Genomic DNA, 25,881 nt, shown 5'->3' with positions numbered 1-25,881 from the left:
AAAATTTTGAGGATGATAGAAACAGTTAATGAAATTTCTAAGCTTAGCATTGCTCATGAAATCGTGGTAAATCAAGATTTTTACATGGAAGACAGTGTATTACCTCCCAACAGGTATCAACTCTATTTTTTCCATTTTATTCCTCCTGGCATATGTACACAGCACAAATGACTTTGGATCAGGTTTGAAGCATTTTTATTAATACAGTTAATGTTTTAGTATGTCTTAAATGATACCAACAAATAAAACAGAGGAATAATCTGTGTAATTATTAGTTTTACAGATTGAAAGCAGAAAAAATTTATCTAAGCAGGGAATAAATTAATGAAATTATTGTCAGAACTTTCATTTTGGTATCTTATTTAACAGTGAAGCACAGTGAATTCCACATCTTCTTAGACAGCTTTGGAGGAAGTAGCTACTAGTAGTTAATCTCCTAACTGTCAATAGGTTGATCAAGTACAAATGAAATTATTTCTTTTCTAATAGTGATATTGCCAACTCTTCATGGGATAAGAGATTTCAGGGAACATTTATGCTTCATAATCAGCTTAACAAAAATTCTGTGAACCAAGATCAAAACCCATTAATAAACAATGCCCCTCTAAAATCAGTTTATTCTGGTTCTTGTTAATTGTATTGATATTGCACTACCATACATGAATCATTCAGGAAGTATGATTTGAATACTTCTAGTAGTTTGTTTGGAGAAGGCAATGGCAACCCACTCCAGTACTCTTGCCTGGCAAATCCCATGGATGGAGGAGCCTTGTAGGCTGCAGTCCATGGGGTTGCTAAGAGTCAGACACGACTGAGCGACTTCACTTTCTTTTCACTTTCATGCATTGGAGAAGGAAATGGCAACCCACTCCAGTGTTCTTGCCTGGAGAATCCCAGGGACGGGGGAGCCTGGTGGGCTGCTGTCTGTGGGGTCACACAGAGTCGGACATGACTGAAGCGACTTAGCAGCAGCAGCAGCAGTAGTTTGTTAATAGTTAAATGAGTAAATTTCTTTGTTTTACCCAATATTGCATATAACATTCTAATTTCCCAGCTTTAAAAGTGGCTTCTATTTTGCCACTTCAGGTATTCTATCACTTAAGCACCTTGCTCTCTCAGTGTCTCTTTTTTTTTTTCCATTTATTTTTATTAGTTGGAGGGTAATTACTTTACATCATTACAGTAGTTTTTGTTATACATTGAAATGAATTAGCCCTGGATTTACATGTATTCCCCATCCCAGTCCCCCCTCCCACCTCCCTCTCCACCCGATCCCTCTGGGTCTTCCCAGTGCACCAGGCCCGAGCACTTGTCTCATGTACCCAACCTGGGCTGGTTATCTGTTTCACCCTAGATAATATACATGTTTCAATGCTGTTCTCTTGAAACATCCCACCCTCCGCCTTCTCCCAGAGTCCACAAGTCTGTTCTATACATCTGAGTCTCTTTTTCTGTTTTGCATATAGGGTTATCGTTACCATCTTTCTAAAGTCCATATATATGTGTTAGTATACTGTAATGGTCTTTATCTTTCTGGCTTACTTCGCTCTGTATAATGGGCTCCAGTTTCATCCATCTCATTAAAACTGGTTCAAATGAATTCTTTTTAATGGCTGAGTAATATTCCATGGTGTAAATGTACCACAGCTTCCTCATCCATTCGTCTGCTGATGGGCATCTGGGTTGCTTCCATGTCCTGGCTATTATAAACAGTGCTGCGATGAACATTGGGGTGCACGTGTCTCTTTCAGATCTGATTTCCTCGGTGTGTATGCCCAGAAGTGGGATTGCTGGGTCATATGGCACTTCTATTTCCAGCTTTTTAAGAAATCTCCACACTGTTTTCCATAGTGGCTGTACTAGTTTGCATTCCCACCAACAGTGTAAGAGGGTTCCCTTTTCTCCACACCCTCTCCAGCTTTTATTGCTTTGTAGATTTGGATAGCAGCCATCCTGACGGGCGTATAATGGGACCTCATTGTGGTTTGATTCTTTCTCTGATAATGATAAGTTCTTTGGCCCATTTTTTGATTGGTCATTTATTTTTCTGGTTTGAGCGGAGGAGTTTTTGTATATTTTTGGATTAACCTTTGTCTGTTGCTTCGTTTGCTATTTTTTTTCTCCCAATCGAGGGCTTTTTTTCACCTTGCTTATATTTCCTTTTTTGTGCAAAAGTTTTTAAGTTTCATTAGGTCCCATTTGTTTTTTTTTGTTTTATTTCTGAAATTCTGGATTGGGTCATAGGGATCCTGCTTGTTTAGTAGGAGGTGTTTTGCCTTTTCTCCCTAGAATTTGATAGTTTCTGGTCTTACTTAATTTTTAATCCTTTTGAGTTTTTTTTTTTGGTAGGGTTTAGAAATGTTCTAGTTTCATTCTTTTACAGGTGGTTGACCATTTTCCCAGCACCACTTTAAAGGGGTTATTTTTTTTTCCATTGTATACCCTTTGCCTCCTTGTCGAAGATAAGGGACCATAGGTTTTGGATTTATCTCTGGGCTTTCTTTTCTGTTCCATTGATCATATTTCTTCTTTGTGCATACCATACTGTCTTGATGACTTGGCTTTGTATAGAGTCTGAAGTCGGGGCAGATTGATTCCCCCCAGTTCCATTCTTCTTTCTCGGGATTATTTTTGGCTATTCGGGTTTTTTGTATTTCCATACAAATTGTAAAATTATTTGTTCTAGTTTTTGGAAAAATACCTTTGGTTTTTTGATAGAGTTTGCATTGACTCTATAATTATTTTGGGTATAAGCCATTTTGACAATTTTAATTTTTCCAACCCATAACATGGTTATTTTTCCCATCTTTTTTGTGTCCTCTTTTTTTTCTTTCATCTTGTTTTATATTTTTCTATGTATAGGTTTTTTTTTTCTTTGGTAATATACCCAAAGTATTTTATTCTTTTTGTTGCAAGGTGAATGAATTTCCCTTAAATTTCTTTTTCTTTTTTCTCATTGTTATGTATAGGAATGCAAGAGTTTCTGTGTGTTTAATTTTATATCCCAACTTTACGTTTTCATTGATTAGCTCAGTAATTTTCTGGTAAAAGTTTTTGGGGTTTTTCTATGTAAGGATCATGTCATCTGCAAACAGTGAGAGTTTCACTTCTTTTTTTCCTATCTGGATTCCTGTTACTTCTTTTTCTGCCCTGATTGCTGGGCAAAAACTTCCAAAATTTTTTTGAATAGAAAAGTGGTGAGAGGGGCCCCCTTGTCTTTTCCTGATTTCAGGGGAAAATGCTTTAAATTTTTCACCATTGGGGATGAGTTTTCTGGGGGGTTTGTCATATATAGTTTTTATTAGTTGAGGTATGTTCCTTCTTTTCCTGCTTCTGCGAGTTTTAATCATAAATGGATTTTTAATTTTTGTCAAAGGCTTTTTCTGCACTATTGAGATAATCATAGGGTTTTTATCTTTCAATTTGTTAATGTGGTTATTACATTGATTGACTTGGGGATATTAAAAATCCTTGCTTTCCGGGGATAAAGCCCACTTGGTCATGATGAATATTTTTTTTAATTTGTTGGATTCTGTTTTTTTAGAATTTTTTTAAAGGGATTTGCATCTATGTTCTCATGATATTGGCCTGTATTTTTTTTTTTTTGGGGCATCTTTTCGGGTTTTGGGAATTAGGGTGGGGTGGCCCACAAATGATTTGGAAGTTTCCCTTTCTTCTGCAATTTTTGGAAGATTTTTGAGTAAGATAGGTTAGGTCTTCTCAAAATTTTTTTGGTAAAATTCAGCTGTGAAGCCATCGGGTCCTGGCTTTTTTTTGCTGGAAGTTTTTCTGATTGCAGTTTCGTTTTCCGTCTTGTGAGGGTCTGTTAAGATCTCTTTTTCTTCCTGTTCATTTTGGAAATTTTATCCTTTTCTAAGAATTTGTCCATTTTTTCCAATTGCCCATTTTTTTGGGCAAAAAGCTGCGGGTATATCTCTTAATCCTTTGTATTTCATGTTTCGTTGTGTTTCTCTCCATTTTCTTTTTCTATTTTTTCTTTGGGTTTTGGTTCTTCTCCCTTTGTTCTTAATGAGTTTTGCTAAGGGTTTGTCAATTTTGTTTTTTTTTTAAAAAACCAGTTTTTAGCTTTTTTTTTTTTTTGCTATGACTCTTTAGTTTCTTTTGCATTTATTTCGCCCAAATTTTTTAAAAGATTTCTTCCTTCTACAACCCTGGGTTCTTCATTTCTTCTTCCTCTATTTTCTTTTAGTGTAGAGTTAGGTTATTTTTTTGATTTTTTTCTTGTTTCTTGAGGTAGGCCTGTAATGCTATGAATTTTCCCCTAGCACTGCTTTACGTGTCCCAAGGTTTTTGGGGTTTTGTGTTTTTCATTGTCTTTTCATTTCTATGCATATTTTGTTTTCTTTTTTTATTTTTTCCCATTTTTTGTTGGTTATTCAGAAGGGTGTTGTTTAGCCTCCATATGTTTGAATTTTTAAAAATTTTTTTTCCCGAAATTTGAGATCAAATCTTACTGAAATGGGGTCAAAAAGATGATGGAATGATTTCAATTTTTTTTAAATTTTTACCAAGACTAATTTAGGGCCCAGATGGATCATTCGGAAAAGGGTTCCGTGTGCACTTGAGAAAAGGTGAATTGTGTTTTGGGGTGAAACGTCCTATAGATTCAATTAGGTCACGGGTCCATTGTGTCGTTAAATTTTGTGTTTCCTTGTTCATTTTCGTTTATTTCACCATATTTGAGTGGGGATTAAAGTCTCCTACTATTTTTTATGTTACTATTAATTTTCCTTTTTCATCTCGTTAGCGTTTCCTTACATATTGGGGTGCTCCTAGTTGGGTGCATATATATTTATAATTGTTATATTTTCTTTTTGGTTTGACCTTTGATCATTATGTAGTGTCCATTTTTTCCCTTTTTTCACGACTTAATTTGAAATTATTTTATCTGATATGATATTGTGACTCCGCTTTTTTTTGGTCTCCGTTTGCGTGAATTTTTTTTTTTCCAGCCCTTCACTTTGTCTGATGTGCCCCTTGCTTTGGGGTGGGCTCTTTAACAGCATTATGGGGGTCTTTGCTTTTGTATCCTTTCAGCCACCCTTTTGTTTTTTTTGGTTGGGGCATTCAACCCATTTACATTAAGGTAGTTATTATATATGGTCCCGGTCATTTATTTTTTTTTTGGGGTTCACTTTAACCACCTTTCTGTTTTCCTTCTAGAGAAGACCCTTTTAGCATTTTGAAGAGCGGTTTGGTGGTGGTGAATTCTCTCACTTTTGCTTGCTGTAAAGCTTTTGGTTTCTCCTTCACATCTGAATGAGATCCTTGCTTGGTATAGTATTCTGGGTTGTAGGTTTTTCTCTTTCTTTACTTAAAGTATTCCTGCCTTTCCCCTTCTGGCCTAAAGGGGTTTCATTGAAAGACCTTTTTTTCCTTATGGGAATCCCTTTGTGTTTTATTTGTTGTTTCCCCTCCCTGCTGCTTTTAAAAATTTTTGTTCTTTGTGTTTGATCTTTTTTTAAATTTTGATTAATAGTGTTTTGGGTGTTTCCCCTTTGGGTTTATCCTTTTGGGAACCTCTGGTTTTTTGGGACTTGGTTGGCTATTTCCTTCCCCATTTAGGGAAGTTTTCAGCTATTCTCCTCATTCTTCTCATGGCCTTTCTTTTTGTCTTCTTCTTCTGGATCCATGATTCAAATGTTGGGGCATTTAACACTGTCCCAGAGGTCTCTGAGATTGTCCTCATTTCTTTTAATTTTTTTTTTCTTTTTTCCTCTCTGCTTCATTTATTTCCACCATTCTATCTTCAACCTCACTTATCCTATCTTCTGTCTCTGTTATTCTACTCAGGGTCCCTCCAATGTTTTTAAATCTCATTATTTCATTATTCATTATTAATTGACTCTTTTTTTTTTTTCTGGGTCCTTGTTAAACATTTCTTAAGTCTTCTCAATCTGTGCCTCCAGTCTATTTTTTTGTAACAAATTTTTTTTTCAAGTTTTTTGGTCATTTTTATTATCATATTCTAAATTCTTTTTCAGGTAGTTTCCCTATTTCCTCCTCTTTTTTTTTGATTTGGGTGGGTTTTTTTTCATGTTCCTTTACTTTTGGGGTATTTCTTGCCTTTTCATCATGTTAGATTGCTGTGTCTGGAGGGGGTTTTCTGATTCTTGTGGTCTGGGTTTCCTTTTTTATTGTGGGGGTTTTTCACACAGTGGGGGGGGTTGGACGATTGGTTTGTCAAGATTTCCTGGTTAGGGAAGCTTGTTCAGCGTTCGGGTTTGGGGGAATTGGGTTTTTCTTCTCTCTGGAGGAAAAGGAGTGTCCAAAATGATTTTTGCGATGGGTCCGTTTGGGTGGGACTTTGGAGACCCGTAGTTGACCTCGGGTTTCTGTTCCTGTGTTGCTAAAGAATTTGCGGTATGCTTGTACGGACTTAGGGCTCTTTGGTGGGGTTGGTTTTGTGTGGTAGGGAAGTTTTTTAGATGGCCCTCTTATTCCTTAATGTTCCGTTATCGGGATTTTCTTTTTTTCCCTCGGGATTGGGCTCAAGTCCCTGCCTCTGGATTTCAGTTTTATTTTTCCAATAGCCCCCAAAGGGCTCCTCCAACTAACAGCACGATAATAAAATTTCTAGATTAATGGTAAAAAATTTTTCCCACGTGAAGACAACCAGAGATTTTCACAGATTTTAACATGAAAATGGGAGAGGGAGGAAGGAAAGAGGGGCAGGGGAGAAAAAGGGGACTCAAGAGGAGAGAAACAGATCTACGCAGTTATCTTTTCCCCAAAGTGTTCTCCGTAGCCCAGACACCCACAAAGATTCACAGAGTTGGATTGGGGAAAGAAGGAAATGGAGGAAATAGAGTGTTCGGGGTAGAAAACAAGATAAAAAGTGGAGAGTATCCCACACTCCTGAATAGAAATGGAACTGAATATTGGATTCTTAAATGACCAAAATTTTTATCACATCTAAATGAAAAACCCGATTTAAAATCTTGTAGAGGTTTAAACCCCTTTTAAATACAATATTTAAAAAAAAAAAAAACAAAAAAACACAAAAAAAAAAAAAAACTGTAAATAAATTCAGTTTAAAAATAGGGTTTCTCCCTTTTTTTTTTTTTTTTTGGGAAGGTTATTGAAATGAAAATGAAAGTTTTAAAGGAAAAATAGAGGGGTATTAAGGGCTCTAAAAGGGAAAAAAAGAAAAACAAGAAAAAAAAAAAAAAAAAAGAAAAAAAAAAAATTTTTTTTTTTTTACCCAAATAAAAAAATCGTAAAAATATGTGAAAATGAAAGTTGAGGAGTAATGGGGAAATAAAAAAGAAATAAAAAAGAAAAAAATAAAAAAAAAAAAAAAAAAGAAATAAAAAAAACAAAGGGAAACAAAAAAAAAATTTTTTTTTAAATTTTAAAAAAAAAAAAGTACATATAATCAGGAATTTTTTTTCTGGGTTGTTTCGTCAGCGTAGTTCAGTTCAATTTTAGATAGCTCCTCTTTCCAGCTTACACTTCCGATACTGTAGGCCCCTTCCCGTGTAGTCGGTGTTACCTTCAGGGATTTTAATCTGTTGCACCGGGCCTTTCGAAGCGGTTCCCTTTGTTATTTTGGGTTCTGTTTTCCGTCTCTTTGGGGTCTAATTTCCGCCCTACACAGGGGGGTGGGGGTGGTCTCTTATTTTGGTTTTTCTATTCATTCAGTCCTGCTACGGGGGGGGGGGCGCGCAGACAGATACCGCCGTTGGGTAGCACTCACCAATTTCCGGCCACACGGGTTTGCCCCCCTCACGGGGCTGTCTTTCGCCGTCTCCCACACGCTCAGGCCCCCCCCGGGTGCTCATATGGACGGGCCCTGCGTTGATGCGGTCCCCTTTTCAGGTACTCCCCCAAAAGCCAAAATCCCCCTTGCTCCTGCGTTTTTTGCCTTCCCCGGCCTGGCGGGGTTTAGGCACCAAGGGTTTGGGCCCCACCTCCCCCCCCTGCAGCGCGCCTTTTTTCCCCCGCGGGGAGCGGGCCCCGGCAGCCAAAAAGCTTGGGCGTACTCTCCCCGGGTACGGCACCTTTTTCCCCCCCGCGGCCCCCCGCACCACCGCCGTCGGGGGCTCAGGAAGTCTTTACTGAACCCGGAGGCCTGTTTGCAGTTTTGGAGGGGGGGGTTTTTCAGGGGGGGGCCCTTTTTTTTTTTTTTTTCCCTTTTTCCCCCCCCCCCTCCTCCCACCTCCAGCGGGATGGCCCTCTTTCCTGGAGATTTCATCCCTTTGTTTTGCAACCACCCCGGGAGTTGTTTTGGGGCCCCGGTTAGTTTTTTTCCCTTGCTATCCCACATTTAAAAAACTCCCTCCCCCATTCTCTCAGGGTCTTCGGGCTGGTCCTTACCCTAAGCAATGCCGCCTGCTCCTCTCCGTTCCTCCCCGCTTGTTGCTGGCGGGTACAGGCATCTGGGGTACTTTTCTGCTGGAAGTTGCTTTTAGGCACGTAATCTGTAGGCCTTGTTTAATTTTTCCTCCCAGTTAGAATGCAGAAAACTTCCCCCAGTCCCGCCAGTGCGAGGGTTTCCTGGTGATTGGAAACTTCCTCTATTAAGACTCCCTTCCCGGGACGGGTCTCCGTCCGTAGCTCTTTTGACTCCCTTATTATCGTTTATATTTTGTCCTACCTCCCTTCGAAGACAATGGGCTGCTTTTCTGGGCGCCTGATGTCCTCTGCTAGCGATCAGAAGTTGTTTTGTGAAATTTGCTCAGCATTCAAATGTTCTTTCGATGAATTTGTAGGAGAGAAAGTGGTCTCTCCATCCTATTCCTCCGCCATCTTGGCTCCTCCCCCTGTCAGTGTCTCTTGATCTTTACACTTCTTAGTTTTTTCCCTTAGTTTGCCAACACTGCCTTCACTGTCCCTGTAGTCCTAGTTGGATTTATTTTTCTGCTGGCAGGGGTGCAGAGAAAGTGAAACAAGGAGAGTGAAGTTCTGCTAAAGTGGCTGAGGGGTTGTGGTGGTGATGAGGGGGTGGGGAAATGAAGCAGAGGGAATAATACTTTTGAACTGGCCAAACTGTTCAGTTTTTCCTGTAAGGTGGCTCTAGTAGCATTTAGTTGACTTTAATTTCACTTCAAACAATTTTGTTAGGTTGTATTGTGACAGCTGTCATATCAGCATGCATTTTTAAAAAAAAACTTATCAAAATTGGTGAATTTTTGTGTAGCCATTTTAATATTGAAGATGGAAGAAAAAAGCAACATTTTTGGCATATTATGCTTTATTATTTCAAGAAAGGTAAAAAAGTTCCATTTTTAAAACAAATTGTGACAGATGATGAAAAGTGGATACTGTACAATAATGTGGAATGAAGAGATCATGGGGCAAGTGAAATGAACCACCACCAACCACACCAAAGGCTGGTCTTCATCCAAAGAAGGTGATGTTGTGTATATGGTGGGATTGGAAGGGAGTCCTCTATTATGAGCTCCTTCTGGAAAACCAAACAATTATTCCAACAAGTACTGCTCCCAGTTAGACCAATTGAAAGCAGCACTTAACAAAAAGCATCCAAAATTAGTCAGCAGAAAACACATCATCTTCCATCTGAATAGTGCAAGACTGCATGTTTCTTTGATGACCAGGCAAGAATTGTTACAGTTTGATTAGGAAGTTCTGATGCATCTGTGTATTCTCCAGACATTGCACCTTCAGATGTCTATTTATTTCAGTCTTTACAAAATTCTCTTAATGGAAAAAATTTCAATTCCCCAGAAGACTGTAAAAGGCACCTGGAACAGTTCTTTGCTCAAAAAGATAAAAAGTTTTGGGAAGATGGAATTATGAAGTTGCCTGAAAAATGGCAGAAGGTAGTGGAACAAAATGGTGAATACGTTGTTCAATAAAGTTCTTGGTGAAAATGAAAAATGTGTCTTTTATTTTTACTTAAAAACCAAAGGAACTTTTTGGCCAACTCAGTGTTTGAAACTCAATCTTCATTGTTTTGTTATTAGCAGCGTTATTCTAGTGTAGTAATGCAAGAAGTATACCAGGAAAGATACTGAAATACAATTGAGGGTTATCTATTATCTATAGGTAATCAATGACTGCTTTTATCTTTGGACTTATAAAATGATACTAATTAGAGTTATGGATTCCTAAGAGAAATCTCATTGTCAGATATTTATTCTACAAACATTTATTGAGTATGTACTAGGTGGAAGGCTGAATGCTAAATGTTGGAGACATATAGCTGGCTTTGCCATTAAGAAGCTTCTGTAGGTGAGATAGTCAAATAGTATATAGTTCCTGTGCAGTGATAAGTTCTCTCACATCTAGTATATGGAGTTCCTTATTCCTGCTTAGCTGCCACGGAGAGTCTGGGAAACCTTCCTGATGAGGTAATGTTGAGTTGAATTTTTATATATGAATAGGTGCTTTTCAGGTGATCTAGGGTTCATAAAATTGTATAGGACACAAGGACCAAAACCACCCCAAAGAAAAAAAATGAAAGATGGCAAAATGGTTGTCTGAGGAGGCTTTACAAATAGCTGAAGAAAGAAGAGAAGAGAAAGGCAAGGGAGAAAGGGAAAGATATACCCAACTGAATGCAGAGTTCCAGAGAATAGCAAGAGAGACAAGAAGGTCTTCTTAAGTGAACAATGCAAAGAAATAGAGGAAAACAATAGAATGGGAAAGACTAGAGATCTCTTCAAGGAAATTGAAGGTTTTTTTATTGTAATTAGCCTTCAACTAATAAAAATAAATGGGAAAAAAAGAAAATTGAAGGTATCAAGGGAACATTTCATGTAAGGATGGACACAATAAAGGACAGAAACAATAGTGATCTAACAGAAGCAAAAGACATTAAGAAGAGGTGGCAAGAATGCACAGAAAAACTATGCAAAAAAAAAGTCTTATTTACCTGGAAAACCACAATCATGTGGTCACTCACTTAGATCCAGACATCCTGGAGTGTGAACTCAAGTGTGCCTTAGGAAGCATTACTATGAACAAAGCTGGTGGAGGTGATGGAATTCCAGCTGAGCTATTTCAGATCCTAAAATATGATGCTGTTAAAGTGCTGCACTCAATATGCCAGCAAATTTGGAAAATTCAGCAGTGGCTACAGGTCAGGAAAAGTCAGTTTTCATTCCAGTCCCAAAGAAGGGCAATGCAAAGAATGTTCCAGCTACCAAACAGCTGCACTCATTTCACATGATCAGAAGGTTAGAACTGGACATTTGTGAGTCAAAGTTAGAACTGAATACAAAACTGACTAGTTCCAAATTGGGAAAGGAGTAGGTCAAGGCTGCATATTTTCACCTTGTTTATTTAACTTCTATGTAGAGCACATCATGAGAAATGCTGGGCTGGATGAATCACAACCTGGAATCAAGATTGCTGGGAGAAATATCAACAACTTCAGATATGCAGATGATACCACTCTAATGGCAGAAAGTGAAGAGGAACTAAAGAACCTCTTGATGAAGGTGAAAGAGGAGAGTGAAAAAGCTGACTTGAAACTCAACATTTAAAAAACTAAGATCATGGCATCCAGTCCCATCACTTCATGGTAAATAGAAGGGGAAAAAGTGGAAGCAGTGACAGATTTTATTTTCTTGGGTTCCAAAATCACTGCAGACTATGACTGAAGCCATGAAAGTAAAAGATGCTTGCTCCTTGGAAGGAAAGTTATGACAAACCTAGACAGCATATTAAAAAGCAGAGACATCACTCTGCCAACAAAGGTCCATACAGTCAAAATCACAGTTTTTCCAGTAGTCATGTACAGATGTGAGAAGTGGAACACAGAGAAGGCTAAGTGCCAAGGAATTGATGCTTTGGAATTGTGGTTCTGGAGAATACTCTTGAGAGTCCCTTGGACTGGCAGGAAATCAAATCTGTCAATCCCAATGGAAATCGGCCCTGAATATTCATTGAAAGGACTGATGCTCCAGTACCTTGGCCACCTGATACAAAGAGCCTACTCATTGGAGAAGACCCTGATGCTGGGAAAGATTGAAGGCAAAAAGAGAAGGGAGCAGCAGAGGATGAGATGTTTAGATAGTATCACTGACTCAATAAACAAACTCTAGGAGATAGAGGATGTCAGAGGAGCCTTTCATGCTACAGTCTATGGGGTCACAATAAAAGATGAGGACACGACTTAGCAGCTAAACAACTTTGGGGTTCCTCTGGTGGCTCAACAGTAAAGAATCTGCCTGCCAATGCAGGAGACCCAGGTTCAATCCCTGGGTCAAGAAGATCCCCTGGAGGAGGAAATGGCAATCCACTCCAATATTCTTGCCTGGAAATCCCATGGATAGGAGGGCCTGGAGGGCTATAGTTCATGGGGTCACAAAGAACTCGGACACAACTTAACTACTAAACAACAATGACAACAAGAAAATCTTCCTGGTGATAGGGAGGTTCTATAGAACTTTAAATGATCATGTCATTATGATCAGATTTTTTTCTTAGAAATATCATTGGTCTTAGCAAGAATATGTGGCATTGTGAGAGTAAGATTTTGACTGGGGGCTGGAATACCTTTACTAGACTATTGCAGTAGTCCAGGTAGAAAATGATGGCAGGAGGAGATGGATTCCAGACATATTTAGGAATCAAAATCTCTAATTTGGGGACCAAGTGCAAGAAAAGGATGAAGAGAAGTAATTATTATGTGTTTGATAAATAACAGTTGGTGACATCTCACAAATGGGATTGGTGTGTTGGGGAAGGAACTTTGACTTTTTTCATCTACCTCTATATTGCTTGTAAAATTTTCAACAAAAGCATCCATTACTATTTCATTTTTAGTGGGAAAATGTAAACTTTATGATTTGTTTGAAAAGACACAGGTTTGAGAAGGGAAGATAATGAGTTGGATGTGCACATAAGATTTTCAAGTGTTATCAAGAAGGAAAATCCTTTCTTGGATTTTAAGGCTGAAGGGAAAAGATCATCTAGTTCAAAGGTATAAGTCTATGGGTATTAAAACCAAGACATACATTTAGGTCAGATAAAGAACCAAGGCTAGAACTCAGGGCCTCAAATGCAAGTTCTTGGTTCTTTTACTAGAAGGAGAGCTTTTCTGGAACCATGAGGAATCCTTCTGAGAGAAATTGACCAGTGCCTTTGCATCTGAGACTAAACTCAGTTTATTTAACTCTGCTAAAGTCTAAACATAGCTCCTGCCCTATCAACATAATGGTCTTTCATGATCTTAAATGATGTTTGGGATTTAGGAGATTAGGATCCTATATCAACTCTCTGGGTAAAGAATAAGTTGCTCATTTAACCGTCTTATAGTCTGGAAGGCAGGATTATGGAGACAATGTACAAGGCTTTTTGGGATCATCTGAAAGTCCAGCTATCAAGTACTCCAGCTGACTTCACTTCTGCACTTGAACTCCTAAAAGAAGTTAAGGAGGTGAGTAACCAACTTCCCATTTTTGGATATTAAATCTTAGTTGTGGCATAGGGTATCTTTCATTGTGGTGCATGGACTTCTCTTTAGTTGTGGTGCATAGGCTCAGCACTTGCAGCTTGTGGGCTTAGTTGCCCTGCAGCATGTGGGATCTTAATTCTCTGACCAGGGATCAAACCCATGTCCCCTGTATTGCAAGGCAAATTCTTAAATACTGGACCACAGGGAAGTCCTTTTTTTTTTTTTTTAACCCCAGACCTTTTAATTGTTGACAACTAGGAATTATTTGGGGGCTTCCCAAGTGATGCCAGTGGTAAAGAGTCCACCTGCCTATGAAGGAGAAGTAAGAGACTCGAGTTTGATCCCTGGGTGGGGAAGATCCCTTGAGGAGGGCGTGGCAACCCACTCCAGTATTCTTGCCTGGAGAATCCCATGGACAGAGGAGACTGGTGGGCTGTAGTTCATAGGGTAGCAAGAGTCAGACATGACTTAGCATGCATGCACGCACAAGCTTCCTTTCTACATATGTTCCACTACTTGAACAGATAATATGGAGAAACTTCCATTTTATTTGTATGAGATGAAGCTTGAAATTTGAGATCTTGCTGTAACAACACAGTATGTCATTCAATTAAACAGATTTTCACTTAACCCCCATTATGTTTTCTGTGTTTCAGAAGCACATAGATACATAAGAGAGCGTTTGCCAATAAGAAACTTATACTTTAGAGTGAAAAGATTATTTCGAGTGACACTTAAAGGTTTCTCTGCCTATTTCATCTTTTCTCTTTGCAGTCAAACAATCTAATAATGTCCTTATCCCTTATTAAATATATCTCACCACCGCAAGGTTATACTTAAAATGGATAACCAAGGACCTACTGTATAGCACATGGAACTCTGCTCAATATCATGTGGCTGCCTGAATGTGAGGGGAGTTAGGGGAAGAATGGATGCATGTATATGTATGGCTGTTCTCCTGAAACTATCACATTGTTAATCAGCTACCCGAATACAAACTAAAAAGTTTTATAAAAAGAATATCCCATTACCTTGTGATGGTACATATTTTATACTTTTTATATCTTGCATTTGTTTTTGTCACAGTTATTTTTCTTCCTATCTTTATCTCATTCTGCCTAGAAAATAGTACAGCACTACTGTTACTATTAATCCCGATGAAGCCTTAAATTATAACTGACTCCTAAACAGAGAGAAATAATATTCTGTATATGCAATTGGGAAACCTAGTTTCTGGAGCCTCAATAGACATAGGCTGACATGCCTTTGACTTAAGGAGATTGTTCATCAAAGAGTGTTTGGGATTCTAAATAATTTGGCTCTAATCGATTTTCTTTTCTGGGCAGATATTGTTATCACTGCTATTACCACGCCAGAACAGCCTAAGAGATGAGATAGAAGAAGCTCTGGACATAGATCTCCTCAAGCAGAAAGCAGAGCATGGGGCCCTGGATGTCCCTCATCTCTCCAACTACATTCTTAATTTGATGACCCTGCTGTGTGCACCAGTCCGAGATGAAGCAGTGCGAAAATTAGAGAGCATAACAGATCCTGTGCAGTTACTGAGGTGAGAAACTAGATGTACTGTTCCTGAACACGAGATGTAGTATCCTGTCTTAGACACTGTACCAGAAAACTCTGGACCAGATACTGGGTTATAGCCCCTGGCTTGCCTAACTCTTCTATACTGAAGAACAGACTAATACCTCTGTTGTTCCTCTCTGGTTTATTGGCTTTTATTTTCAAAGGATGGATTCTCAGAACCCTTTTAATGATCTTCAGATCATTTGGACACTTTCTAAGAAATGATGCTGTTAAGATACTGGCTTCCCAGGTGATACTAGTGGTAAAGAATCCACCTGCCAGTGTAGGAGATGCAAGAGAAGAGGGTTCGATGCCTGGGTTGGGATGATCCTGTGGAGAAGGAAATGGCAGCCCACTCCAATATTCTTGTCTAGACATTAGAGTATAGTAACTGTTTCTTTGGGAGATTTTTCAAACAGCACTTTCGCAGACAATTTCTTATGTATCCTAACTCAAACCCTGTGAGGGAACAAGAATGAGGATGATCCGTGTTTCACAGATAGAAGAACCAAGACCCAAAGGTAAAGTAATAAGCCGAATGAGTTAGAAATTCAACCACCATCATCCCAACTACCCACAGAGAGTTAGAATTTTAGTCGTTTTTCTGAGATGGAGTACCTACAATAGAAAGAACTCTAGACTGGTAACTGAAAGGTCAGAAGATGTATCTGTTCCTAGCTCTGATAACAACTCACTTTGTGGCCTTGGGTCCCTGGCTGCAGTGTCTGTATTTGTAAATTGAAGTACAAATGTAGACTGAAATAAATTGAAGACTGGTTTTTTTTTTCCATTTATTTTTATTAGTTGGAGGCTAATTACTTTACATCATTGCAGTGGTTTTTGTCATACATTGAAATGAATTAGCCATGGATTGGCTGGTTTTTAAGGCCATTTTAACTCTAAGATACTGTGATTTTAGGACTCTTAGCTTGAGTTCCACCTCACTCAACTAGATTACCTTTCAGAGTGTAAGCATTTGATTTTTCCTCCATTGACAGGGGCATCTTCCAAGTTCTGGGCCTGATGAAAATGGACATGGTGAACTACACTATCCAGAGCCTCCAACCCCAACTGCAGGAACATTCTGTCCAGTATGAACGAGCTAAATTCCAGGAACTCCTCAACAAGCAACCCAGTATGTTCAAAATTTAAGGACAGGAGAGGGGGAGATTTGACTTTGGGTTTGATTTCTTACAGTGATAGAGTACTTTGTATTTTTTTTAAACAGATAGCTTCTCCCTATTGGACAGGGGGTGAGGGCGTGGGGTAGGAAGAAGGAACATTTCTCTAAGAGAAAAGATGTACAAAATCATTTCTTTATTGAGGAAGAATATATCCTCAAGCCTTGGTGTTTGAAGATATTTACATATTCCCTTCTATGTCATAGATCTCCTTGATTGCACCACAAAATGGCTAACCAAAACAGCTCTAGACCTCACTACACCACCTTCAAGTTCTCCTGACTCTCCCAGCTCCTCCATCGTGGCCCGTTCATCTCCAAATTGGGCAGTGGACAACCCACAACTTCCCAGTTCCACAATGGTGCTATACCAGGGTTACCTGAACCTTCTTCTCTGGGATCTTGACAGTAAAGAGTTTCCCGAGGTAGGAACATATGTTAGAATATTGCCTTTTTGTTTTGTATTTGAAACCTTTACTAAAACACTCTTCTGACAGCTTGCTTTTCTCTGCCTCACCAGACTCTGCTAATGGATAGAATCCGGCTGCGGGACATGGAATCCCAGTTGAAGCAGTTGGCCATTCTGGCCTCAGTCTTGCTAGTGGCCAGAAGTTTCTCTGGTAGTGCTTTATTCAGTTTGACTGAATTTGTGAATAAACTGAAACACATAACCAAGGCCCTGATGGAGGAATTTAACTCCAGGTAAACTTCATAGAGGCTTTCCTGGTGACTCAGTAAAGAATCTGCCTGCCAATGCAGGAGACCCAGGTTTGATCCCTGGGTCAGGAAGATCCCCTGGAGTAGAAATGGCAACCCACTCCAGTGTTCTTGCCTTGGAAATTCCATGGACAGAGGAGCCTGGCAGGCTACAGTCCATGGGGTTGCAAAAGAGTCAGACATGACTTAGAGACTAAACAACATGAGCAACAACAAATTTCCTAGATCTTTCTGAGAGTTGAAAATAATATGTTGGTTTTGGAACTTAGGCAGTTAATGTATCACTGCCTTATTCTTTATCATAAACTACACAAAAGACCTTGGGCATCATCTGCAAAGGTCATTGGTGTATTTTGATAAATTGTATTAAGGCTTGTGATTGAAACAAAACCTATTACCAATGAGGTGAGTGTGGAAACTAGTTTGCTATGAATGATTCAGTACCATGTTTGCTAAAAATGAGTCATTATATACTTAAATAAGTGACACTGGATTTGTGTATGTATATCCAGAAGTTGATCTCTTGGTCAATATGTATCCATAATTTGCTTCATGCAGGGCACCTCAGCCGAAGTAAAAAAAAGAACTGGAAGTTCAGATCTCAGTATATTTACAAGTTAATTGGTGAAGTAGGGAAGACAACTCTGGAAAATGCTTAAGAAGTCTTAAAACAGAATTTGAATAAAGTTTATGGGACTAAAGAATACTGAGTAGATCCAAGAATTGAACTGAACCCTTGTCCAATTTGTTTCATTTGAAGTGGAGAATAGTATGAATTAGTTAATATGTGTGAATTAATATGTGTGAAATAGTTGACATCTTGAGGTAACAATGAAATGATTTGAAATGCTGGGTCTTCTGTTAGTGGTGGAGAGCTGGAATTCTTTTGTAAGTGGGCCTGGCTGCTGGTGTTGGACTCTCTGGGCTTTGCCCCTATGCCAAGGCCACTCTGCTTTCTGTCCTTCATTATCTAGGCCTGAAGAGGCTATGGTGAGTGTGAGTGAACAAGTGTCTCAGAAAATCCATGAACGCCTCAAAGACATGGGCCTAACTGCCCTGACTAGTGAAAAGAAAGCCTCTCTTAGAGGCCAACTTCAGAACATTGCCAAGAAAGAGAACTGTGTTCGTAGCATCATTGGTAAGAGTCCTCCTATGCTGTTGGGGCTGGGAAGGGGTAGTAAGAATGTGGAAGGTAAGAAGGTGGACTCAAGCCTGGAAGTCAGTTGTGAAGCCATTCAAAGATGGAATGATCATTGGGAAAGTCTTTTGGCTTTAGTTTCCTTATGTATAATGTACAGAATTGAAATAGATCTCTTTCAGCTTGAAGAGTGAACACATGGTTTTAAGGTCAGCTAGGATGTGTAACTTACAGGTGCTAGTGCTGAGTGATTCCTGGCCATTCTCTAACTATAACCCAAGACCTGTGATGGGAAACCCTTTCTCTATCCCATGCTTTAAGTTACCATGATGGTCCCTACTTCCCTCTAAGGAACTGATGCTAATTTAGGCAGAAGGATATATTCCCTTCAAGAATGGCAGCAGTGAACTCAACCACCCTGCTTCTAATTTTTGCATCTTGACATAATTTGATATGGTTGTATGGGCCCAGAGTCGGTACACTGTCTGCAATGTGTGTCCTTAGAATTTCACGTACAATGTCTAGGATCCTTTTGTTAGGTCACACACATGGGGAGCTCACTTAGCACCCCATAACATTATAAACAGCCAGAAACTTACTGGCTCGACATCTTTCAATAATGCATTGCTTTTAGGAGCTTTATAGCATTCCTTCTTCCAAAAAAAAAGAAAGAAAAAATCTCATTAACATGGTTTATCTGAATGAGTAGGTAGGTCAGTGAAAATGTGTTAATTTAAACATTGGTGAACAGAGAGTGCAAGGGCATTGTGAATTTCTTCTGAAACTTCTTTGATCTTTCCCTTTTAACTTTTTTCTTGCACACAGATCAGCGGATCCACTTGTTTCTCAAAGGCTGTTTGGTTCGCGGGATGCAGGAGTCTCTGCTAGACTTCCCTGTTGGCCTTATTCTCATCAAACGGGAGTTGACAAAACTGGGTTGGAAGTTTTTCAATCTGATGCATCACAATCAGCAGGTATTTAGCCCCTATTATGATGAAATCCTTAAAGATATCATCCCTTCAGCTCAGGCACAAGAAACAGAAGTGGAATCTATCTGATAGTGCCAGACCCCAGTCTGGCAATAGAGACCCAGGAGAGAGGGCTAAGTATGTTCCTGGGATGACATCACCTGTGCGCAGCAGAGTAGCCTCTTCCTCACTTCAACCTGGACTCAGGGCTGCAGGATTCCAGCATGTAAATACAAACTGGCCCAGCCCCCTTCATAATAAACTTCTGTGCTGCAAGAAAACCTCAGTTCCTTCTGTGTTGTGACTGAACCCAGGTTTTGTGCCCTTATCTGCTACTGTCTGAGAACCAGTGATCTCTCAGTTCTCCTTCACTGGCTGATCATTCTTCAGGATGCTGTCTTAAGCAGGCATCAGGGCATCGGCTGCTAGCATTGTTTTCACCAATGAAAAATCATTTCCTTGAGGGCTGTGAAAACTTTCTGTGGAATTTTTTCAAAGTGTGAGTTCTGGAAGTATAAGGGCTTCTAGAAATTGGGAATACACTGAGTTACAGATCAGGGGAAGTCATAGAACCCTATTTCCAGTATCACATTTTCCCTATAATTTTAAAACTGCAGTAATAGTAAGAGCCCCCACATCCTGTTCTGGTGTGGGAGGCATGAAGCAGTATGCAAAATTGAGGACTGGATGAAAGTCAATATTGTCTGCCAACAAGCATTCATTTAAGGATAGTTCTCAGCCTCAATGGGTGTGCGCTCTCTCTCTTTAGTGATCCTGGGGGTAAGTTTTAGACTATCTCAAACCAGTTCCAAATGCAAGCACTTAGGTCACAGACACTTGTTTCAAGTTCATCTCTGGTTCCATTCTGTAGCTAAATCTTCTACTGTCACATTTCTAGGCTTAGAACATTTCTTTCTTCTTGAGATAAATGACCTGGGTATTCAAGAGTGGGACAGCCACCATGTTTCTTCCCACTTGCAGTCTAAGCCTCTAACTCCCAGATTGTGATTGTCAACTCATTTGGCATCACAAACGACAGATGCCCTAGATTCACAAAGATCTGGGCTTGTTTTCTTCAACTGTAGAGATTCACCCTGTCATCTGAACTTTGCCTGTGTGGATCACAACAAACTGTGAAAAATTCTTAAAAGAGATGAGAATAACAGACCACCTGACCTACCTCCTGAGAAATCTGTATGCAGGTCAAGAAGCAAGAGTTAGAACGAGACATGAAACAACTGACTGGTTCCAAATCGGTAAAGGAGTATGTCAAGGCTTTATGTTGTCTGTCACCCTGCTTATTTAACTTATATGCAGAGTACATCATGAGAAATGCTGGAATGGATGAAGCACAAGCTGGAATCAAGATTGCCGGGAGAAATATCAATCACCTCAGATATGCAGTTGATACCTCACTTATGGCAGAAAGTGAAGAACTAAAGAGCCTCTTGATGAAAGTGAAAGAAGAGAGTGAAAAAAGTTGGTTAAAACTCAACATTCAGAAAACTAAGATCATGGCATCCAGTCCCATCACTTCATAGCAAATAGATGGGGAAACAGTGGAAACAGTGACAGACTTTATTTTTGGGGGCTCCAAAATCACTGCAGATGGTGACTGTAGCCATGAAATTAAAAGATGCTTGCTCCTTGGAAGAAAAGTTATGACCAATCTAGGCAGCATATTAAAAAGCAGAGATATTACTTTGCCAACAAAGGTCCATCTAGTCAAAGCTATGGTTTTTCCAGTAGTCATGTATGGATGTGAGAGCTGGATTATAAAGAAAGCTGAGTGCTGAAGAATTGATGCTTTTGAACTGTGGTGTTGGAGAAGACTCTTGAGAGTCCCTTGGACTGCAAGGAGATCCAACCAGTCAATCCTAAAGGAAATCAGTCCTGAATATTCATTGGAAAGACTGATGCTGAAGCTGAAACTCCAATACTTTGGTCACCTGATGCGAAGAACTGACTCATTTGAAAAGACCCTGATGCTGGGGAAAGATTGAAGGCAGAAGGAGAAGGGGATGACAGAGGATGAGATGGTTGGATGGCATCACCGACTCATGGACATGAGTTTGAGTAAGCTCCGGGAGTTGGTGATGGACAGGGAGGCCTGGCATGCTGCAGTCCGTGGGGTCGCAAAGAGTTGGACACGACTGAATGACTGAACTGAACTGAAGTGACCCTTTCATTTACAGGCCAGCTACAACAGACCACCAGCAATCTAGGAAAGTAGGGGAAAAATTAGCTCACCTTTGGACTTGTTTGAAATGGACAGGAGAAAATAAAAATTCACTTGGGGTATATTATGACTGGATGGGGGGAAATGTCCTCACCATTTCAGGGGATGGGAAGAGCTGAGTATAATTTACTTAATCCAAGAATAATAACAGATGGGATCTGAGTTCCATTAGTCCCAGGGTTATTTTTCTAGAAGATGGACTCCAGGTGGTTGCTATAGCTAGGTGAATAGAGTGATAACTTTATTGACTGAATATAAGGCACACAGAGGAAGGAGCCTGGCAGGTTATAGTCCATGGGGTCGCAAAGAGTCAGGCATGATTGAGTGACTGAGCAAGGCACAGAGGGAAGCTGAGGAATGGATCATTCAAGGGTTCTAGTCTTGTGACTTAGTTTTAGGAAAGAGACAATGGCTGGTTAATGTGCATTTAATAAGCAGGCTGTGAATTTTGTCTAGCTGGATTTTCTAATCTGATTTGCCACTATTAAATACATTTTAAAAAAATCACTTTGGAGTCCTGATTGTTTTATATAAAAATGTACTCTGAGGGGATCCCTGTGGAAATGACTGTTGGTGGCAGGAGTGTTAGTGGATATAGACATTAGACTGAAATGAAATTTTGCCTTATAGTTTACAATTGAGATTTGGTATAATTGATTTCTTTGAGATTCTGAGTTAGTTTTATATCTCCACATGGAGAAGAGAGAAATCTTAATCTTAAACAGGGAAAGATGGCTCCATTCAATCCTGCTCACCATTTAAGGGGAAAATAAATACGTATATACACACCCTGAAATGGTGAGGACATTTTCACCCATCCAGTTATAATATCCCACAAGTGAAGTTTTATTTTCTCCTGTCCATTTCAAACAAGTCCAAAGGTGAGTATGTGTGTATGTGTGTCAGCTCTTCTTCAACTCAAGCTAAATAAAAAGCCCAGAAATGTGCAAAGATGTTCCCGTAACTCACTTAACCAGAGAAGATAAAAAACAGAAACATGGTGTCTTTCTGACCCTTGAATACTCACATCATTTCTCTCAAGAAAAATTAAGTGTTCTCAGCCTCAAAACGTGACAAAAAGATTGGTTCAGCTGTAGGATGGGACCTGTATTCACAGGAGGATACTTTACCAGTGATCCACCTGGATTGGCAGTATGTGTACACGATTAAATGTAGTAAAAAGCAAGTTTCTGTAGCATGCTTGTGTTTCATTCAACCTAGAAGAAATCCCCATTTTTACAATATTGTATATCCTTCCAGAGATATTCTCTGCAAATGCAAGTATACATTATAGTGTTATGATCACATACAGGCCAGGCACTTTTAAACTTTCTATGTATATGGTTTTATTTATTCCTGCATTGTTTATTTCCAGTCCATATTTCTAGTTCTAGTGCAGTATTCCTGCCTAGAGAATTCCATGGATAGAGGAGCCTGGTGGGCTATAGTCCATAGGGTCACAAAGAGTTGGACACAACTGAATGACTAACACTTTCACTTTTTGCTTTCAAGATAGTCTCCCCATCTCAAGATCCTTAACTTAATCACATCTGCAAAGTCCCTTTTGCCAAATCAGATAACATTCACAGATTTCAGGCACTAGGGCATGGATATCCTTAGAGGTCATTGTTCAGCAGACAACAGTTTGTCTTCTTACCCCTGCAAAGATCCAAATCTACCCATCATGCGAAATGCATTCATCTCATCCCAATATCCCCCAAAGTCTCAACATATTACATATCAAGTCCAGAATCTCACCTGTAAATCATTTAACCAGATATGTGAGAAACTGGGTATGATTCTCCCTGTGACAAAAATTTTCTCCATCAGTGGGTCTGTGAACTAGTAAAAAAGTTACCTCCTCCCAAATTACAGTAGTGGGATAGGTATAGGATAATAGTTACAGACATTCCCACTCCAAGTGGGAGAAAATGAAGAAAAGAGTTATTGACTCCAAGCAATCTTGAAATCCAACTAGGTAAACTCCACCAGGCTACAAGGCCTGGAAATCATCTTCTGTTTCTGGAGATTCTGGCCTTTGTGCCTAAGGGTCTATACTTCACACCGCAGGTCCTGTACTCAGAATCATCCTTCTGTCAGGAAGAATGTCGCCCAGCGCCTCTCCTTGCCCACTGCGCCTTGGGCCTCCTTTCCGTCGGTCCAGCTCTTTCTTGCCTTCCCGGCATGTGGCCCTTCTCGCTTGTGACCCGCTGCTCATTGGAGTTTCCCTTTTGCCCTCGGTGGCTGGGACGGTGCCTGAGACCTGGGTGCGGGGAGGGCCCCGGGGTTTAGGAAAGAGAAGGGGCGATCAGAGAGCCAGGGTGTTCTGCCTGCTTTCCAGGGGACCCTGGTTGTCGTCAGGCGGCGGTCGACCAGCACCCAGCGATCCCGAGTCACGGGCCCATAGCACCTAAGCCTGAAGCCTGCGTGCCCCCGGCGGTCGCGGATGGAGCATGGTGGTCCAAGTCCGGCGGCAGCCGAGGGGCGCTCAGCCTCCCCTTTGCTGCCTCGCTTTTCGAAGGTACCTAGCCTGTCCTAGGGTGGAGGTTTAAAAACTCCTGAGGAGGTCGCCCGTCCGCCTTGGGGTCGGGCCGCACGTAGTCAGGAGACTGGTCTCTTCTTCCACAGATTCCACCCCCACCCCCAAGTGGCTATGGCGCCGCTGGGCGCCACGGTCACTCTGGCTGAGGCAGTCGGGTGGGGGCTACCCGGCGGCAGTTCGCTTGGCTGTGGCTGCTTGTTTCGCTGGTGCGACCCGCCTCCCTGGACAGAGGTGGGAAGCCGCCTCCGCACTCCGCCCTCCCCCCTCCCCCCAGCGCGTATGGAGTGTCCTAAGCAACCCCTGCTGGTTGGTGCCTAATGTACCATCTGGAAACTTTCCAGATCATCAGGTCTGCTGTTTCCCTCTGACTTAGCCTGCCAGACGTACCCTCCTGGGCCAATGTGCCTTACCAGCGGAGGGTCTCTCCTTGGAGTGGGAGGGGGCCTGAAATAAAAACCAAACTGGTAGGACTCTTAGAAGTGGATCATTATACAGAGCAAAGTAAGCCAGAAAGATAAAGACCATTACAGTATACTAACACATATATATGGACTTTAGAAAGATGGTAACGATACCCCTATATGCAAAACAGAAAAAGAGACTCAGATGTATAGAACAGACTTGTGGACTCTGGGAGAAGGCGAGGGTGGGATGTTTCAAGAGAACAGCATTGAAACATGTATATTATCTAGGGTGAAACAGATCACCAGCACAGGTTGGGTGCATGAGACAAGTGCTCGGGCCTGGTGCACTGGGAAGACCCAGAGGGATCGGGTGGAGAGGGAGGTGGGAGGGGGGACTGGGATGGGGAATACATGTAAATCCATGGCTAATTCATTTCAATGTATGACAAAAACTACTGTAATGATGTAAAGTAATTAGCCTCCAACTAATAAAAATAAATGGAAAAAAAAAAAGAAGTGGATCACTCTGCTCCAGCATCCATGAAGAATGCTGTGAGAATTAATGTGAGTTGCAGGATGCAGTGATCATTCATACTTCTGTTGCACTTGTGGTCCTGGGCCTCCTCCAGCTGCTAGGCCTATCTGAGTGTGGCATGCTGATCCAAGTCCCACGCCACCTTCCACTGCATGCCTGCGCCCCATTCCCCCGCCCCTGCCAGGTTTGCGCTAATGGGGATGTCCTCGCAGGACCTCCAGGCCCTCCTTCCCCCCTAAGCATAGACATAGTGGCCCACGCCTTTGAGGTAGATGCCTGCCCCCAGGCAAGACGGGAAGGAGGGAAGGAGGCGTCTGTAGGCCGGTCGGCGCGCTTGCGGAGACCCCGCGCCTGGGCTGCCAACAGTACGGTTGGTGGCCTTCTGAAAGGGACGACAGTGAGAAGGGGTGTCGTGAAGCAATCGGGTGGGAAGGCAGCTCCTCGCCTTCCCCACGCGCGTCTCCCTCGCGCGCCTACTCCCTGGACACCTTGAACCCCATCTGGCCGTTCCAGGCGACTCCCGCCCCGCGTCCCGCGACGTAGTCTCTGGCGTGTCTCTCCCGCCCGACCTCACTGCCACATCCTTCGAGGTTAGGTCCGAGGGTTCCGTGGGGCCGAGCACCCCCACGGTCCTTCGTCTCCGTGGCCAGTTACGACACCTTCTCCCCGACGCCCCCCCGCCGCTTGTGACCCACCAGCGCGTAGCCTCCTGCGCATCTGGCACAGAGCCTCAGGGCTACGCGGCAGGGCTGAGGCTGCTCCCCTGCGGGGGTGGCTTGCCTGCCTGTAGCCCAGCGCCTCTCCCCGCCCTCTGCGCCTCCGGCCTCTCCTCCATCAGCTAGGCAATTTCTCTCTCTCCCCGCGTGTGGCCCTGCTCGCTCGTGCTCGGCTTCTCATTGAAGCCTCCGCTTCCGCCCTTGTGGCTGGGAGGGTGCCAGAGACGTGGGTGCGGGGAGGGTCCCGGGGTTTGGGAAAGAGAAGGGGTGATCGGGGAGCCAGGGGATTCTGCCTGCTTTCCAGGGGACCGGGGTTGTCTGTCGTCGGGCGGCGGTCGACTAGCGCCCAGCGATCCCTAGTCACCGGCCCATAGCGCCGAAGCCTGCGTGCCCCGGGCGGTCTGTAGATGGGGCGTGGTGGTCCAAGTCGGGGTGGCGGCTGTGCGGCACTCCGCCCCTGCTTTGTCT

General features: G+C 41.5%; 1 protein-coding gene across 1 annotated transcript; it reads left to right on the top strand.

Moving 5' to 3' along the window:
• Positions 1 to 12: 12 nt before the first annotated feature.
• LOC110126717 (T-complex protein 11-like X-linked protein 2) lies at positions 13 to 19,258 on the top strand. The gene is made up of 8 exons (XM_070464667.1): positions 13 to 113; positions 13,252 to 13,372; positions 14,737 to 14,957; positions 15,973 to 16,109; positions 16,362 to 16,579; positions 16,675 to 16,856; positions 17,846 to 18,009; positions 18,835 to 19,258. The coding sequence occupies exons 1-8, from the start codon at positions 13 to 15 to the stop codon at positions 19,065 to 19,067; spliced, it is 1,377 nt and encodes a 458-aa protein (XP_070320768.1). The 3' UTR covers positions 19,068 to 19,258.
• Positions 19,259 to 25,881: the final 6,623 nt, after the last annotated feature.

This window comes from Odocoileus virginianus, unplaced genomic scaffold, assembly GCF_023699985.2.
Source record: "Odocoileus virginianus isolate 20LAN1187 ecotype Illinois unplaced genomic scaffold, Ovbor_1.2 Unplaced_Contig_54, whole genome shotgun sequence".
NCBI lineage: Eukaryota > Metazoa > Chordata > Mammalia > Artiodactyla > Cervidae > Odocoileus > Odocoileus virginianus.
This window is presented reverse-complemented; position numbering and strand designations above follow the sequence as displayed.